The sequence below is a fragment of the Cololabis saira genome, chromosome 12, assembly GCF_033807715.1.
Source record: "Cololabis saira isolate AMF1-May2022 chromosome 12, fColSai1.1, whole genome shotgun sequence".
Classification (NCBI taxonomy): domain Eukaryota; kingdom Metazoa; phylum Chordata; class Actinopteri; order Beloniformes; family Belonidae; genus Cololabis; species Cololabis saira.
Genome location: NC_084598.1, coordinates 9,192,083 through 9,207,887, shown reverse-complemented (window position 1 = coordinate 9,207,887; position 15,805 = coordinate 9,192,083). Strand labels below are relative to the sequence as shown.

General features: G+C 38.2%; 1 protein-coding gene and 1 pseudogene across 1 annotated transcript; one reads left to right on the top strand and one right to left on the bottom strand.

Moving 5' to 3' along the window:
• Nucleotides 1-1,852, top strand: part of LOC133456203 (uncharacterized) — a 119,973-nt pseudogene extending 118,121 nt beyond the window's left edge.
• An 829-nt stretch (nt 1,853-2,681) lies between these two features.
• On the bottom strand, nt 2,682-5,442 carry LOC133456202 (ribosyldihydronicotinamide dehydrogenase [quinone]-like). Its single transcript, XM_061734653.1, has 6 exons — nt 5,194-5,442; nt 3,617-3,785; nt 3,406-3,536; nt 3,218-3,331; nt 3,052-3,153; nt 2,682-2,978 (listed from the first exon to the last, which is right to left on the bottom strand). The coding sequence occupies exons 1-6, from the start codon at nt 5,440-5,442 to the stop codon at nt 2,682-2,684; spliced, it is 1,062 nt and encodes a 353-aa protein (XP_061590637.1).
• Nucleotides 5,443-15,805: the final 10,363 nt, after the last annotated feature.

Below are 15,805 nucleotides of genomic sequence, written 5' to 3'. Positions count from 1 at the left end.
CAACATTTGAACCAAAAAAATGAAAAAAAGACCTATATCAAATTATAATAAAACATTTTCTACAGTTCACCTCACCTAAATTCACACACATTGTGGCTGCGAAATGCAGATGCATTTCATGGCCACAATGCCTGCAAATCCAGGAACAATGTATATAGTAATATTTATAGTTAACCGTTGACTTATATTTATAATAAACCGTTAACTTATATTTATAATAAATACCAGCAATGGTAAGAGTAACAATACCAGAAGGTAATGGACATAATGGAAATGGACATATAGTACATACATACACGTCAGTGATGGTAAGAACAACAGTACCAGTAGGTAATGGACAATACAAACTTACTAAATGAGGAACAACAATTACACAAACATTTCAAGACCGAAGTTGATTAAACAAAGTGTTGCCACCCGCTCTCTTTATAATTTGACCAGACCATGTGTTTATATAGCAATTTAAATCTGTGGATGTTTTGGCATTGCTTGTGTTGGATATCCAGCCTGTTCCAAAGTCTCATCATCAGAAACATTATCCATGGTATCAACAATATTCTTCTCTGTTATGACTCCAACAGAAAAATCTAACACATATGAACCCTTATTGACTGTTTTCTTCTTCTGGTATTTTTCAAGACCTGTCTCCTCCAACTGTGAGGATTGTGCAACCAACTGTTGCTGAACTGTCTACGTCTGACAACCTCATGCTGGCTTGCTTAGTTTCTGGATTTTTCCCCTCCAACATCATGGTAGATTGGGAGGAGAACGCTCACAGACTCCCATCCTCTCGTTACATGAACAGCGATCCATGGAAAGACCCAGGGAGAAGATCTTACTCAATGAGCAGCAGACTAAACGTATCCCAAACTGAGGACAAAAACTCAACTTATACTTGTGTCGTCAGACATGAATCATCTGACACAGCACTTAAAACCAGTATAAATCCTGTGTTTGGTGAGGTCACAGTAAATGTTCACTGTTCATATTAGTTATTGCTCCATTGCCTTTTTGTCAATAATGTCATCCTTCCCTGACTGTTTCTCCAGCCTCAGTGATCCACAGCAAACCTTCAGCCATCTTGCTTCGGGGTTCTGATGAACTTGTGTGTCTGGTCTCTGGCTTCAGCCCTGCATCCATTAATATCACCTGGTTTCGTGATGAAACCACAGAGCTGTGGAGCTACAACGTTAGTGAGCCCCACAGAGGCCCGGATGGAAAGTTCAGCATCCAAAGCCGCCTTCATCTGTCCCAGGTTGACACTCTACCCAGGGTGCTCCTCACCTGCAGGGTGACACATGAAAACAACACCCTGTCCCTCCATTTTTCTAATCCAGGTACTTTTCGTCCTCATTTTTCTTTCTTACACTTTATTGAATTAATATTTTACCAGAATGAGTCAGTTTGATTTTTTTTCTCTCAAATAACAGATTTAATTTGTCCTCTTTCACAGACACGCTGGAGCACTGTAATTTCTTTGATGACATCATGCATGTAGATGTGAGCCAAGACACAGTGATGCAAATTTGGTACATGGCTTTTACTTTCCTCCTCTTGTTCTTCACCACCATCATCTTTTCTGTCGTCATCATGGTCATAAAGGTAAGTTTCAGCACTGATGATTCTCATTTTGTCCAGTGTGGTTGTAACACCTGCTGTCCAATATTTATGTTGTTCTAAATGTTTTATTCATTTGGAGTCAAATATATGTTTTAATGCACAACAGTGATCAGACACATTCCCCTTTCAGACCAAATGACAATCACAGGACAGATCAACTCTACCTGGACATCTTAGGATTTCTTACTGCAGATGGCCTGACTTATTTCAAAACGTTCCTAAATAATTCTGCTCCTTTTTTATTTCTGATATTGCATTGAACTGTTTATACTGTATACATGTATTTCCATGATTCACAATGTGTTAAATAAATCATTTTTAAAAACATAATTGAAATTCTCTGACTTTTGCACTGAAAAAATAAGTTTTCTGTAATACAGATCACTTTTCATGATTAATTGAATGACATGCCTCCATGAAAAGATGTTTTATCTCCGGACGTCGGTGCAGTGTCCCATCTAAACTCACGTGTAATACCCAAATGTTCCACAAGAGGGAGACAGAGCTCCACAATAGCAGCGACACCTCTGTGACAGAGTTCAATACACCGTGCACGTCGGTGATCAGAGAGTGTAAGAAAAACGTTTAGAAATGTGAGCTCAAACCATTTAAATGTCTCAATGTTGCGCTCAACATTTAAAGCTCATTTGAAGATCCGTCCTGATATTTTCTTAACACACCCATGTAGGTACTTCAGTAAATGCTTGTAACTGAAATTACTGCAATTTTCCTCCTGCCAACGAGGTAGAAGTACCTCAATGTTGAAAAATACAGGCAATTTGCCAAGTAGCCAGTTCTTTATGAATGTGAGAATAATTCTGAGTATCAGCTGTCTGCCAATGTCTAGTTTAAAGTTTTATGCATTCGTTTCTGGATCACACCATTATATAACTTCAGACATTTCACAGACGGCTACTCATGTTGAAACTTTTGCACCCATTAGAATCTATAGTTACTCCAGAGAGATGGCAACTAGGGTTCAATGGGCACCAAGGTTTACAAAAACAGCTTCAAAACCATTACTGAAGTTAGAACAAATCATCTTTTATTAAATCACAACTTCAGCACCCTGCTTTCATCTGGCTGTGGGGTGGGAGTGGTTTGCCCAGGTGGATGCCCACCGTCAGCCCAAACTCCTTGCTGTCATGCTCCTTGTGTACTTCAGGCTTCAGCTGGAAAGCCTTGTCATCAAAGCAGTCCAAGGGAATGAAAGACAGAGGCTTCTCCTCCAGGAGACCTTGCAGACGTGTGCGCCAGCCCTCCAGCATGCAGCCACAGGCTTCAGGAGTAGCACAAGAAGGAGCCCAGAAGACCTGAGGGGCCACAACCTGGAAGCCACAGTAGTGCAGGATCCCATTCTGCACAGAAATTAACATGCAGGTTTAGTCATGTGATGATCTGCAGGAAGTCCGGAACATTTCACATTTGTACCTGCAGTGGCCAGAGTGTGACGTTCATGTCTCCATTAATCCCAGTTGAGCTGAACATGGATTCAAGAGACCCAGTGGTGAAGGACAACATGGCCTTCTTGTCCTGCAAGGAGTAGAGTTCAGCACAGGGATACCAAAGCTAATTTAAACCCCAGTTCAACCCTTACCTTGAAGACTCCCTGGCTGTAGCGCTTCTCTTTTGAAAAGGCGAAGCCGCTTGTGAGCACACGATCAATCCAGCCCTTCATGATTGCAGGAACACTGAACCAGTACATGGGGAACTGGACAGAGAAGTTCTAGTTAGTACGACACAGGGTTTACTTCATTGGGTAGACATGACTGACACCCAGATTACCTGGAAGATAACAAGGTCTGCCTCCGTCAGTTTAGATTGCTCCTTAGTGATGTCATCTGACAGCTTCCCTTCCTCACATGCCAGTCTGGTCTCCTCCAGATAACTGAAGTTTTCAGCATTCTTCACATCTCCTGAAATAGTGGATGGTTCATTAGGGCCTGATAGTAAGATTAAGACAACCTTTTAGTCCATCTGTTGGTTTGTCATATACCTTTGATGTCCTCTGCAGTAGCAGTGGCTTTAAAATTCATGGCATACAGGTCGGATACCTCTACTGTGCAGCCCTGAGCAGTCAAGACCTCCACAGCAGCATCTTTAGCTGCAGCACTGAATGAAGCAGAGCTCTGATGAGCGTACACGATCAACACTTTCTTTGCTGTCAAGACAGGAAATGAGATTGATTAAGTGGCCATCAGATCAGAAACAGTCAAAGATTCAGTAAAACAGAAACAAGTCTCTGCACATGAGCACAAATTACAAACATTCAACAAGAACTACAAGACAAATCATTACCCATTCTGAAGCAGCGGCCTGACAGTAAACAATAAACTTTTCAAACAGCTGGTTACACTAAAAACAAATGCTGCTCATGCTGGATGAAACTCAGCATCCTGTTTTTATACGCTCTTTGTATTCAAGCTCTCTCAGGTGTTGTCAATCAACAATCTGCTGTCTCGTTATGGCAAGAAAACTGGGACATAAATGACACTGCCTGACAATTTTATCAAATATAGAAACAGGTGGGTACAAGACAAATGGAGCACAGAACCGGAAGAGAGGAGATAGTTATAATGATCTAAGATTAGGCATACCGGACTAAATAATATTTTTTACAAGATGAGGAATCGTCCATCTTTTTTTAAGTTATTTATTTATTTATTCATTCAACAAGACAATGCACATTAATGAACATAACCACCTGCAGCACAAAAATGGCACTACAATTCCGCATTTTTAGCTGCAGCACTGAATGAAGCAGAGCTCTGATGAGCGTTCGCGATCAACACTTTCTTTGCTGTCAAGACAGGAAATCCTGTATCCTGCATGTTTTAAATGTATCCCTGCTTCAACACACCCTGATACAAATGTCTGTGTCATGAACAGACTTGTTGATGATAAACTGATGATTATTAATTAGGTTCAGGTCAGTCCTTTTCTTTCTCTCTCTCTTATGTCATGGAACTGTTTATACTGTATACACACATTTCCATGCTTTACATGAATGTAAAAATCATGAAACTGAGTATTTCATAAATCATTAATAAAACAAAAATATCATTGACAAGCGCTCTCTCTCTTTTTCCCTCTCTCTCGCTCTCCTATTTTTTCCCTTTTGCATTGAGAAAAATAAAGAGAACACAGTTTTCTGTAATAATAATCACTGTTCATGATCAATTGAATGATGACATGCCTCCATGAAAAGATGTTTTATCTCTGGACTTCAGTGCAGTGTCCCATTGAAACTCACGTGTAATACCCAAGTAGTCCACAAGAGGCAGACAGAGCTCCACAACTGTAGCAGCGACACCTCTGTGTGAAACAGGACAAATGTCAACTGAAGCTGCAGATCAAGCTGAAGTTATTGTACTATGGCAGTGATATATGTCAACTTTACTTGAAAGCCAAGAGATGTTTGCAACTTTTCTCATTTCTATGTGTATCACACGAAGTCACTGTTAATCAAAGTGCACTTTTGAGTTTGAGCTGTATGTTTTTGTCTCCATTTTGCTACTTTGTGGAGTCACAAGAATTCCCATGTTAAAGAGATGACAGAACATCAGGTTTTACTGTTGGACGCCTCTGGAATGATTTGGAAGACAGTATGTCCAGATTGGTTTGGGACCCTGTGGCAGCCGTCCCAGATCTATGATGGCGTTGCCAGGATGGAGTCACAGCTGCTGCCAGTCTACGGGTCAGGAAACCAGCAAAGGAAAAGCAGGACACCATGTCCAGCACGCTGCCTGTCTCGATCTGACATCTCCATGTCCATACAACAGGGCCGGGGAACCCTGGTCCTCGAGTGCAGCCGTCCCACATGTTTTACATGTGTCTCTGCTTCAGCACATTCTGATTCAAAGTCATTAACAGACTCCCACAGACTGACATGTACTGTATATATTCAAATTTGACGGAAATTACTGCAACATGTATGTGTGTCTTTGTCTGTAATAGTTATTGATCTCAAGAAAATAAGCATTACCAGAAAATCAACAGTAAGAATGAATAAACCAATCATTTAATATTAAATAATAAACACATGCATCAAGCTGGGTATATTACAGATTAGAGGAATGTAAGGTTGATCTGAAACAGTAGATCTATGTATCTATAGTAAAATAGTAAATCTATGTTTTGGATTTTAATATTAAAGTATTTTATTGCTACAGTCACATTTACCAACTCCAGTTTAACATCATCGAAACACTCAAAGACAAAAATAAAACTGCAGAAATCCAAAAGATTTCTGTGTAAATGATATTTTTATTTTACAACATCGAAACTGTTTTGCTGGAAATTACAGATTGAACTTCCTCTAAGTCTTATAGAAAGTTTTGACATCTGGATGTTATTTGCAGTAAAACAAGAGAAGATTACATCAGATCAACTTCAGAACAACAATATGATGTTTCTAGATCTGCTGCTGCTGCAGGATCCGGTGAGTCTCACTGAGACAGAAATACCAACATTATCATCGCACAACTACTGTTTAATATTCAGCACACTTTCCTCCACAGGTGTAAAAAGTTGACATAACAGATCTTTGTGACTGTGCAGTCGAGTCATAGTCTGAAATCAGCTCTCAGGTCTCTTATTCTCTGGGCTACTGGACGTCTTGGATCAGACATCCTGCTGTGAACGGGCTGAAATGGACTGGGAATGGGTGTATCGGATCTTCTTTGCTCTAATATATTTGCTTAAATCTTTTTCTTAGTTCAGCAGACACAGTGACTCTAAATTGACAAAAGACGTAGCCTGAAGACTCTTCCCTGTAATTCTGTACCAGACTGTTACAGCGTCACCAACAGAGACTTTAACAAAAACCTCAGACTCTGAACACTAGTATCATGAATCCACCAGAGCTCTCACACCACTTTAATGATCACATGCTGTTAAAGTGAGCAGTAAAAATCTTATCACGTCTAATGATATTAAACGGTGCAGTCTTGTTTAACTGACATACTTTAACAGAAACGGTTCATATGAATCTGACTGCAGCTTGGTCTTTTTAGTTCAAAGTTCACTAAAATGTTCAAAAGTCTTATATGTAGTTTGCTTTGATAAAGGTTTTTCTTCTTATTGCTTCTAAATTGTAAGATGAAAAAACAAACTTTGTCTTTGGTTCAGACCCTCATTTAAGAAGATAATTTACATCATGACTGTAACTGATTTTATTTTGTCTTTTACAAGTTCTGTTTTAAAACCTTTTTTATGAATTCTGTCTCTTGAACAGACATTACGAATCAAGTCTTTGTTGTCGCACAATGATATTTTTCTTCTGTCATTCATCTTGTGATGGGTCTCTGTACGTGAATTAGATTAGATTGTCCTTTATTCATCCCTCAGTGGGGAAATTCGCTTTGTGCAGCAGCAATACACACAACACACACATGCAGAGAAAGGGTAAAAAAAGCTCCAGGGCTCTGACAGGGATCATCAGGTTTTAATCTTCAGTCATCAAATGCTGCAACTTCTCTCAGAAAACACCAGGATCTCATTTAACAGTCACAAAAGTAAACAGATAATATCATATTTATCCAAATAAAACCTATATCATTACCTTATTAAATTGTATGCAAAATTATGAATAAAGTACATGAAAAGGTGAAACATTTCAGGATTAACTTATTTCATTGATGAGTCTCTGTAAACATTTGCATCAAAGCTGCTGGAATTGTGCTGGGAGGTTTAGTGTGTTCATGTTCTTCCTCATGCAAACTGAACTTCCTCTACGTCTCATATAAAGTCTTGATTCCTGCTGTCATTTGCAGTAAAACCAGAGAAGTTCCCGTCAGATCACCGTCACTACAACAACATGTTCTCTGTAGCTCTGCTGCTGCTGGCCGCTGGATGTGAGTCTCACTGAGACAGAGAAGCTGACATCTGATGATATGACTGATAGCTGCTTTACGCTCCGTCTATATTCAACACATTGATATTTATCTTCCCCAGGTGTGAAGTGTGAACAGCTGAATCAGCCGGTCTCTGTGACTGTGCAGCCAGGTCATCGTCTGACCATCAGCTGTCAGGTCTCTTATGATCTCAGCTACTGGACAGCTTGGATCAGACAACCAGCAGGGAAAGGACTGGAATGGATCGGCATTAAAGATACTAGTAGCTCTTACTACAAAGATTCACTGAAAACTAAGTTCAGTATTGACTTGGACACTTCCAGTAAAACAGTGACTCTGAATGGACAGAACATGCAGCCTGAAGACTCTGCTGTGTATTTCTGTGCCAGAGTCCCACAGTGACACAAACATCAGCAGACCTGAACAAAAACCTCTCAGTGCCTTTACACTTGTGACATGAATCCACCAGAGGAGGAGCCCTCACACCACCACTGGTTTTTACTGCAAACATAAAAAGGAGTTTGACAATGAACTTTTTAAAAATCAGAATAACTAGAATTATAAATTAGAAAACAAATAAACTGTGTAAATGCTTTCTGTGCCCGAGGAGACACAGTAAGAGACATAAGCAGGAAACTCGTACAAAAACTGCTTCCTCTTTTTTCCATCGTCATTTGGATCTTTTCAGTTTTAACATCATACTGTACTTATTCTGATAAAATATCTGTTTTGTTTTGTTTTTTCACCAGCAGTCAAGTTTATTTCAGTTTGTTGACATAAAATGTAGTTGATGAAAATGCTGTACAAACTGTATCAACAATCATGAAACTATATACAGACAAATAAATAGAAATACACCGAAAAACAAAACATCAACCAAAAGTAGAGAGATTAAATCAGGTACTGTAAATAAATGCACCTTGTTTACACATTAAAGGTTAAAATATCCAATTAAACCACTACTAAACGCTAGATAGTAAAATAAGGGTTTTGAGTTGTTTTCAGATGATACGTTTCCGTCCAGCTCCTATGAAGTAAGATCAAGTGTTCTACAGGTCAAAGTTCACGGCTGAAAAGACTCACCTTTGTTTTCCAGTCTGGATGGAGGAATGAGCAACAATTACTGGTTTGAGGACGTCAGTGTTCTGGTCAGAACATAAAAGCTCAAACAAGTTGTGATTTTTTTCATCAAAGTAACAACAAAGTAACTCTAATTTAACACATGATGACACTTGAAGTTACTGCGTAAATACAACAACACAAACGTAATTACATTGTTATTGCATTGTTTTCATACATTATTAACTACTAGAGTATTTAATGACATTAAATCAGCTGATAACCTGGCTTGAAGTAACTTGATGTTTAAAGCTTAATTTCCTTTCTGTATAGTTACTATTTAATAATAAACAATAATATTTTTGAGAATCACAGAGGATTAAATAAGTGTACGGTTGTTTCTTTCATCATCATTATTTTCCAGTTTTTCTATTTAACAGATGACTTTAACAGATGTGTTCAACAGTGAGCTGTGATTGACTGAATTTGATTATTTTATCAACACAACTAAACTTTTACTGATTACTAGTAGTATTAGTAGCAGTATTAGTAGTAGTATTAATAGCAGTATTAGTAGTAGTAGTAGTATTAGTAGCAGTATTAGTAGTAGTATTAGTAGTAGTATTAGTAGTAGTATTAGTAGTAGTATTAGTAGCAGTATTAGTAGTAGTATTAGTAGCAGTATTAGTAGTAGTAGTAGTAGCAGTATTAGTAGTAGTAGTAGTATTAGTGGCAGTGAGCTTGCAAGATTGTTTGAGAACGTGTTTCGTATCATTGCTGTTAAATCTATAGTGAGGAGGAGTTCATGCAAAACAAACTCGTCCTGCACGGTTATAAGTTGGACTTCAGTGGGACTGAGAGAAAACAGCAGACACTTTTAACAACATGGATTACAAAACAGGGATTTTTCTTTTGTATATCTGTTGTGCAGGTATATCACAGATTTTCATAGAAAACAGTTTTAATCAGCATTTATCTGCTTATTTTGGCAGGTGTCTTTTTTTAAGTAAAATTTAATGTATTTTTTCCTCCTTCTAGCTGTTGATGGTCAGACTCTGACAGAATCTGGACCAGTGGTGAAAAGACCTGGAGACTCTCACTTACTGGCATGTACAGGTTCTGGGTTCACGTTCAGCAGCCACTTGATGGGCTGGGTCAGACAGGCTCCTGGTACCGGGCTGGAGTGGGTCGCCACGATTGATGTAACAAGCAAATACTACGCACAGTCAGTTCAAGGCCGGTTCAGCATCTCCAGAGACAATAACAGACAGCAGCTGTATCTGCAGATGAACAGTCTGAGGACTGAAGACTCTGCTGTTTATTACTGTGCTCGACACTCGGCCCACAGAGACTGAGGTTGGTGGAGCAGCCGGACAAAATCCTCCCAAACTATTCAGTTATGTTAGAGAGCACACAAGAAGTTTCTGGTTTTCATTTCATTGTTGTTTTTGTAATAACATGTGAAAAATGTTTCTCTCATGATACAGAAACATTATAAATATTGTTTTTTTTTATAAAATATTTGTGTGCTCAAAGTTATCACAAATCACAGATCTTGTGATGGGTCTCTGTACTTGAATTAGATTAGATTGTCCTTTATTCATCCCTCAGTGGGGAAATTCGCTTTGTGCAGCAGCAGTACACACAACACACACACACAACACACACACACACACACACACACACACACACACACACACAACACACACATGCAGAGAAACGGTAAAAAAAGCTCCAGGGCTCTGACAGGGATCATCATGTTTTAATCTTCAGTCATCAAATGCTGCAACTTCTCTCAGAAAACACCAGGATCTCATCTAACAGTCACAGATGTAAACAGATGATATCATATTTATCCAAATAAAACCTATATCCTTACCTTATTAAATTGTATGCAAAATTATGAATAAAGTACATGAAAAGATGAAACATTTCAGGATTAACTTATTTCATTGATGTGTCTCTGTAAACATTTGCATCAAAGCTGCTGGAATTTTGCTGGGAGGTTTAGTGTGTTCATGTTCTTCCTCATGCAAACTGAACTTCCTCTACGTCTCATATAAAGTCTTGATTCCTGCTGTCATTTGCAATAAAACCAGAGAAGTTCCCGTCAGATCACCGTCACTACAACAACATGTTCTCTGTAGCTCTGCTGCTGCTGGCCGCTGGATGCTGTGAGTCTCACTGAGACAGAGAAGCTGACATCTGATGATATGACTGATAGCTGCTTTACGCTCCGTCTATATTCAACACATTGATATTTATCTTCCCCAGGTGTGAAGTGTGAACAGCTGAATCAGCCGGCCTCTGTGACTGTGCAGCCAGGTCATCGTCTGACCATCAGCTGTCAGGTCTCTTATGATCTCGGCCACTGGACAGCTTGGATCAGACAAACAGCAGGGAAAGGACTGGAATGGATCGGGATGAAATATACTGGAGCTTCTCGCTACAAAGATTCACTGAAAACCAAGTTCAGTATTGACTTGGACACTTCCAGTAAAACAGTGACTCTGAATGGACAGAACATGCAGCCTGAAGACTCTGCTGTGTATTTCTGTGCCAGATACCACAGTGACACAAACATCAGCAGACCTGAACAAAAACCTCAGAGCCTGAACACATGAATCCACCACAGGAGGAGCCCTCGCATCACTATTCATTTTAAATCAGTCCAAGATGAAAAGTCTCGTTTGTAGCGCTAATTTACACACTCAAAACAAATGATAACTTTAAAATCTTTTTTATATATGATGTTCAAATGTGGAGATCTAACCAATGTGACGTATCTGGCAAAATGACATGCCATCTCTCTGATTTTTCTAGTGTGGCTTTGAAGACTGGATTAAACTAAAGGCTCATACTGACATAAAGCATAATACTAATTATGATAATCAGAGACAGTTGGACGGTTGACACATCTCCTCCCCTGATATCCTGATGCAAATACAGTTTGTAGTGAACTTCTGTCCTGCTGACTGATCTGTTTCTTTGTGTGGAGCATCAACATCTCATCTCCAGCTCCAGGATGATGAACACTCTCTCTCCTTTTTTTCCATCCATCCATCCATTTTTTATACCTGCTTTTATCCTTTGCAGGGTGACGGGGGTCTGCTGGAGTCTATCCCAGCTAATTTCAGGTGAGAGGCAGGGGAACACCCTGGACAGGTCGCCAGTCCATCACAATCTCTCCTTTGCTAAGGAGTCTAAATGAACAGCAACTGAAATCATTATTTGACATCAATGAGATAAAATAGGAATTAAAACAATGATACAAAATATGAAACAATGTTGCATTAGCTTTTGCACTCACGAAACAAAAATAAAATTGCTCACAATCATAAACCCACACAATGACATATGGTTTCTAAAAGAGTTCCTTGAGAAAGCAACGTTTCAAGAGTTTATTTATTTACTTAATAATTTTTTACTTATATGTTTACTTATTTAATGTGAGTGTAAATGTGAAACTGATTTGGGACAAAAAAATGAAAAAAAATCTAATTATCATTTATAACTTGGAATATTTTTGGATAGTTGAACACTTTTCTTTATGGAATTATTTTATAGTTAATGTAGAAATGACAAAAGACATCAAACAGCCTGATTACTGACGACTGAACACCAAGGGCCCGATTTACTAAGATCCTAAATAAAGAGTACTAAATTGCGTGTGCACTGAAAAAGTTTGCACGTGCTGTTGTTGTGTGTTTTGCGGGTGATCAACTAAGATTGCGTGCGCAATTGATAACAGGTGCAAACCGCAGTATTTAAATGAGGTGTTGCGTGTCTTACGGTTTGCGCCATGGAGAGTCTGGAATGTCGTTTTATTGATGATCCTTTAAACATGAAAAATCATATTTTTTTTATCTGGAAAAAGTTGTAAAAAGTTGGTGAAGATACTTGAGTTAATCGAAAGGTGGAAGATAAATCAAAATTTTTCAGCAATGATTTTTACTTTAAAAAATACATATTTTTTCCCTGTTTTCAAGACATTTCTTCATCAACATCTTTATTATTTATTATTTATTATTTTATTCATATGCACAATGATAACACAGTAATTATTTTAACATACAAGGACAAATAATTGTGCAGGAGAGGAAATGAAGCCCGAGGGGCATATAAAAAATCCTCCCCCTCAATACAAAATCACAAAAACAAATCAATCAATAGAAAAAGAATAGAAAGGAAAAGAGAGAAAAAAATATCCATAAAATGGCAATTTCATTTAAATAAGAATAGCCTATTAATTTTGCCTAGATAAGAGATTCCCCACCAAGCTGGTCCTAAACATTTTTAAGGAAGACGCTAACTTAAGAGACCTATCTAAAGAGTTCCAGAGTTGAGGGCCATGGAATTTGATAAAGGATTGGTGACTGCAGGTACGACAAAGAGGTAAATGAAAGTTCTTCCGACCTCTAACTGAATAAGAGTGAATATCTGATGATAACAGAAAAACATTATGTAAAGTGCCTGGAATGTCTTGTTTGGAATGAATGAACTTCAACATAAACAGGCATGTTTGAAACATTTTAATAGAAAAAATGTATAATAATTTAAATTTGCTAAATAAGGGTGCAGAAGGTGCTTGATGAGAAGAATATGAAATCATTCTCAAAAATCTTTTCTGAATTAAAAATTATTGGTTAAGGTACAAAGAATAAGCGCCCCCAACAATGTTGCAATATGTCAAGTATGGATAAATTAGACTATAATATAATATCATGAGACAGGACTGATTAACTAAGAAAGAAACTCTTCTAATAATACCATAGGACTTCATATTTTTTTTGCATACATACTCAATATGTTTTCCCCAGGACAATCTTTCATCCACTAGTACACCAAGAAATTTTACACATGAAACTTGTTGGATTTCAATATTATTAATTTGGAGTTTTAAATCCTGCTCAGGAAAAAAATTGTTTTCGTTTCTAAAAAGAATATAATTTGATTTATTTATATTCAAGGAAAGCTTGTTCGTCTGAAACCATCTTGAGGCGTATTCCAACATGCAGGTGTAAACAAGATTCTGAACAGAACTAGACCAGAATTCAGGTTTTATGTATAAACTCAGGGAAGAGTTGCCTCCTTAGTTTCCCCTTAGGTTTTATATAAACTCATGAATCTATGAGGTCATAAATCAGATACTAGCATCACTGATTCAGTCTGGACCGGTTTGATTTTCGAGGAGGAGTCAATGCAAAACTGAGATCTCCAGTCTCTATTTATCTGACTGTAAAGTGAACACCAGAGAAAAGTGAGAACACACTTGACACGATGGGATTCAGGACAGGATTGCTGCTTTTAACTATTTGCTGGACAGGTGAAAATGTTAACTGACCCTGAGTTGAATCCGTATTTATAAAGTTGTTAAAGTATATTTTATGACTACTTTCTTTTCCATTGACAGGTGCTGATAGTCAGACATTAACAGAGTCTGAATCAGTGGTTAAAAGACCTGGAGAGTCCCATAAACTGACTTGTACAGCCTCTGGATTCACTTTCAGCAGCTTTTGGATGAACTGGGTCAGACAGGCTCCTGGAAAAGGACTGGAGTGGATTGCAGCTGATGGTGGTGGCAGTAGCAAATACTACTCTCAGTCAGTTCAAGGCCGGTTCACCATCTCCAGAGACAATAACAGACAGCAGCTGTATCTGCAGATGAACAGTCTGAGGACTGAAGACTCTGCTGTTTATTATTGTGCTAAAGATACACAGAGATAGAAGTTGGTTCAGCAGTTGGACAAAAACCCACCATTCCTCTTTTTTGGGTTTTTGTTGACAGCTTTTTTAGTTTTTTTATTTTTGTATAAAATTTCTACTCCTGCGAATATCCTGAAAAGTGTTATTTATTCCCACTTTAACAATTATTATATGTGTATTTCATGGATAAAATAATAAAAACAACAAACAACCTGACATTTGACACGCCTTTAATTTGACACAATATGGTTTTTCCAGATTACAACATAAGAGTGAGAGATATATTGAGGAACTGTTTTTCTTATTGCAGCACTGTTGGTAATTGAAACCAAACCAAGAACCTTCTGAGTGTGAGGTGACCACACAAACCACCAGCCACCACAGCCGTAGGAACTAAAATGAGATAAACACTGATGCTCATGAGTTCAAGAGCAAGTAAACTCACAGAAAACACATTTGAGGTTGTATCTGCTCCACATAAAAAACAAACTCTCTAAAACTCAAAGAGATGAAATACATTTGGAGACCACTAACAACGTTGCTTATTTTAGGACTTTTTACAAAACTTCGAGTGCAACATTTATTGCAGTTCCCTTTTTGACCTCTAGAGGGAAGTTACAGAGTTGTTATCCACATACTGCTCAAACTAACAAGTCAGAAACAGCAGGTCGTTTTATTGATGATCCTTGAAACATGAAAAATCATATTTTTTTAATCTGTAAAAAGTAGAAAAAAGTTGGTGAAGATACTTGAAAGGTGGAAGATAAATCACAATTTTTCAGCAATGAATTTTTACTTTAAAAAATGCATATTTTTTACCCTGTTTTCAAGACATTTCTTCATCAACATCTTCAGGTGTAAACAAGATTCTGAACAGAACTAGACCAGAATTCAGGTTTTACATATAAACTCAGGGAAGAGTTGCCTCCTTAGTTTCCCCTTAGGTTTTATATAAACTCATGAATCTATGAGGTCATAAATCAGATACTAGCATCACTGATTCAGTCTGGACCGGTTTGATTTTCGAGGAGGAGTCAATGCAAAACTGAGATCTCCAGTCTCTATTTATCTGACTGTAAAGTGAACACCAGAGAAAAGTGAGAACACACTTGACACGATGGGATTCAGGACAGGATTGCTGCTTTTAACTATCTGCTGGACAGGTGAAAATGTTAACTGACCCTGAGTTGAATCTGTATTTATAAAGTTGTTAAAGTATATTTTATTACTACTTTCTTTTCCATTGACAGGTGCTGATAGTCAGACATTAACAGAGTCTGAATCAGTGGTTAAAAGACCTGGAGAGTCCCATAAACTGACTTGTACAGTCTCTGGATTCTCACTAAGCAGCTATTGGATGGGATGGGTCAGACAGGCTCCTGGAAAAGGACTGGAGTGGATTGCAACTAATGATGCTGGCAGTACTAAATACTACTCTCAGTCATTTCAAGGCCGGTTCACCATCTCCAGAGACAACGGCAGACAGCAGCTGTATCTGCAGATGAGCAGTCTGAGGACTGAAGACTCTGCTGTTTATTACTGCGCTCGACACCCACAGTGACTCA

Excerpts from the sequence above, each read along its gene's own strand:
- LOC133456202 (XM_061734653.1), bottom strand. The coding sequence starts at position 5,442 with ATGTGGGACGGCTGCACTCGAGGACCAGGGTTCCCCGGCCCTGTTGTA. Across the intron at positions 3,537-3,616 it reads TACTGCAGAGGACATCAAAG|GAGATGTGAAGAATGCTGAA; the intron begins GTATATGACAAA and ends CCACTATTTCAG. Across the intron at positions 3,332-3,405 it reads CAGACCTTGTTATCTTCCAG|TTCCCCATGTACTGGTTCAG; the intron begins GTAATCTGGGTG and ends TTCTCTGTCCAG.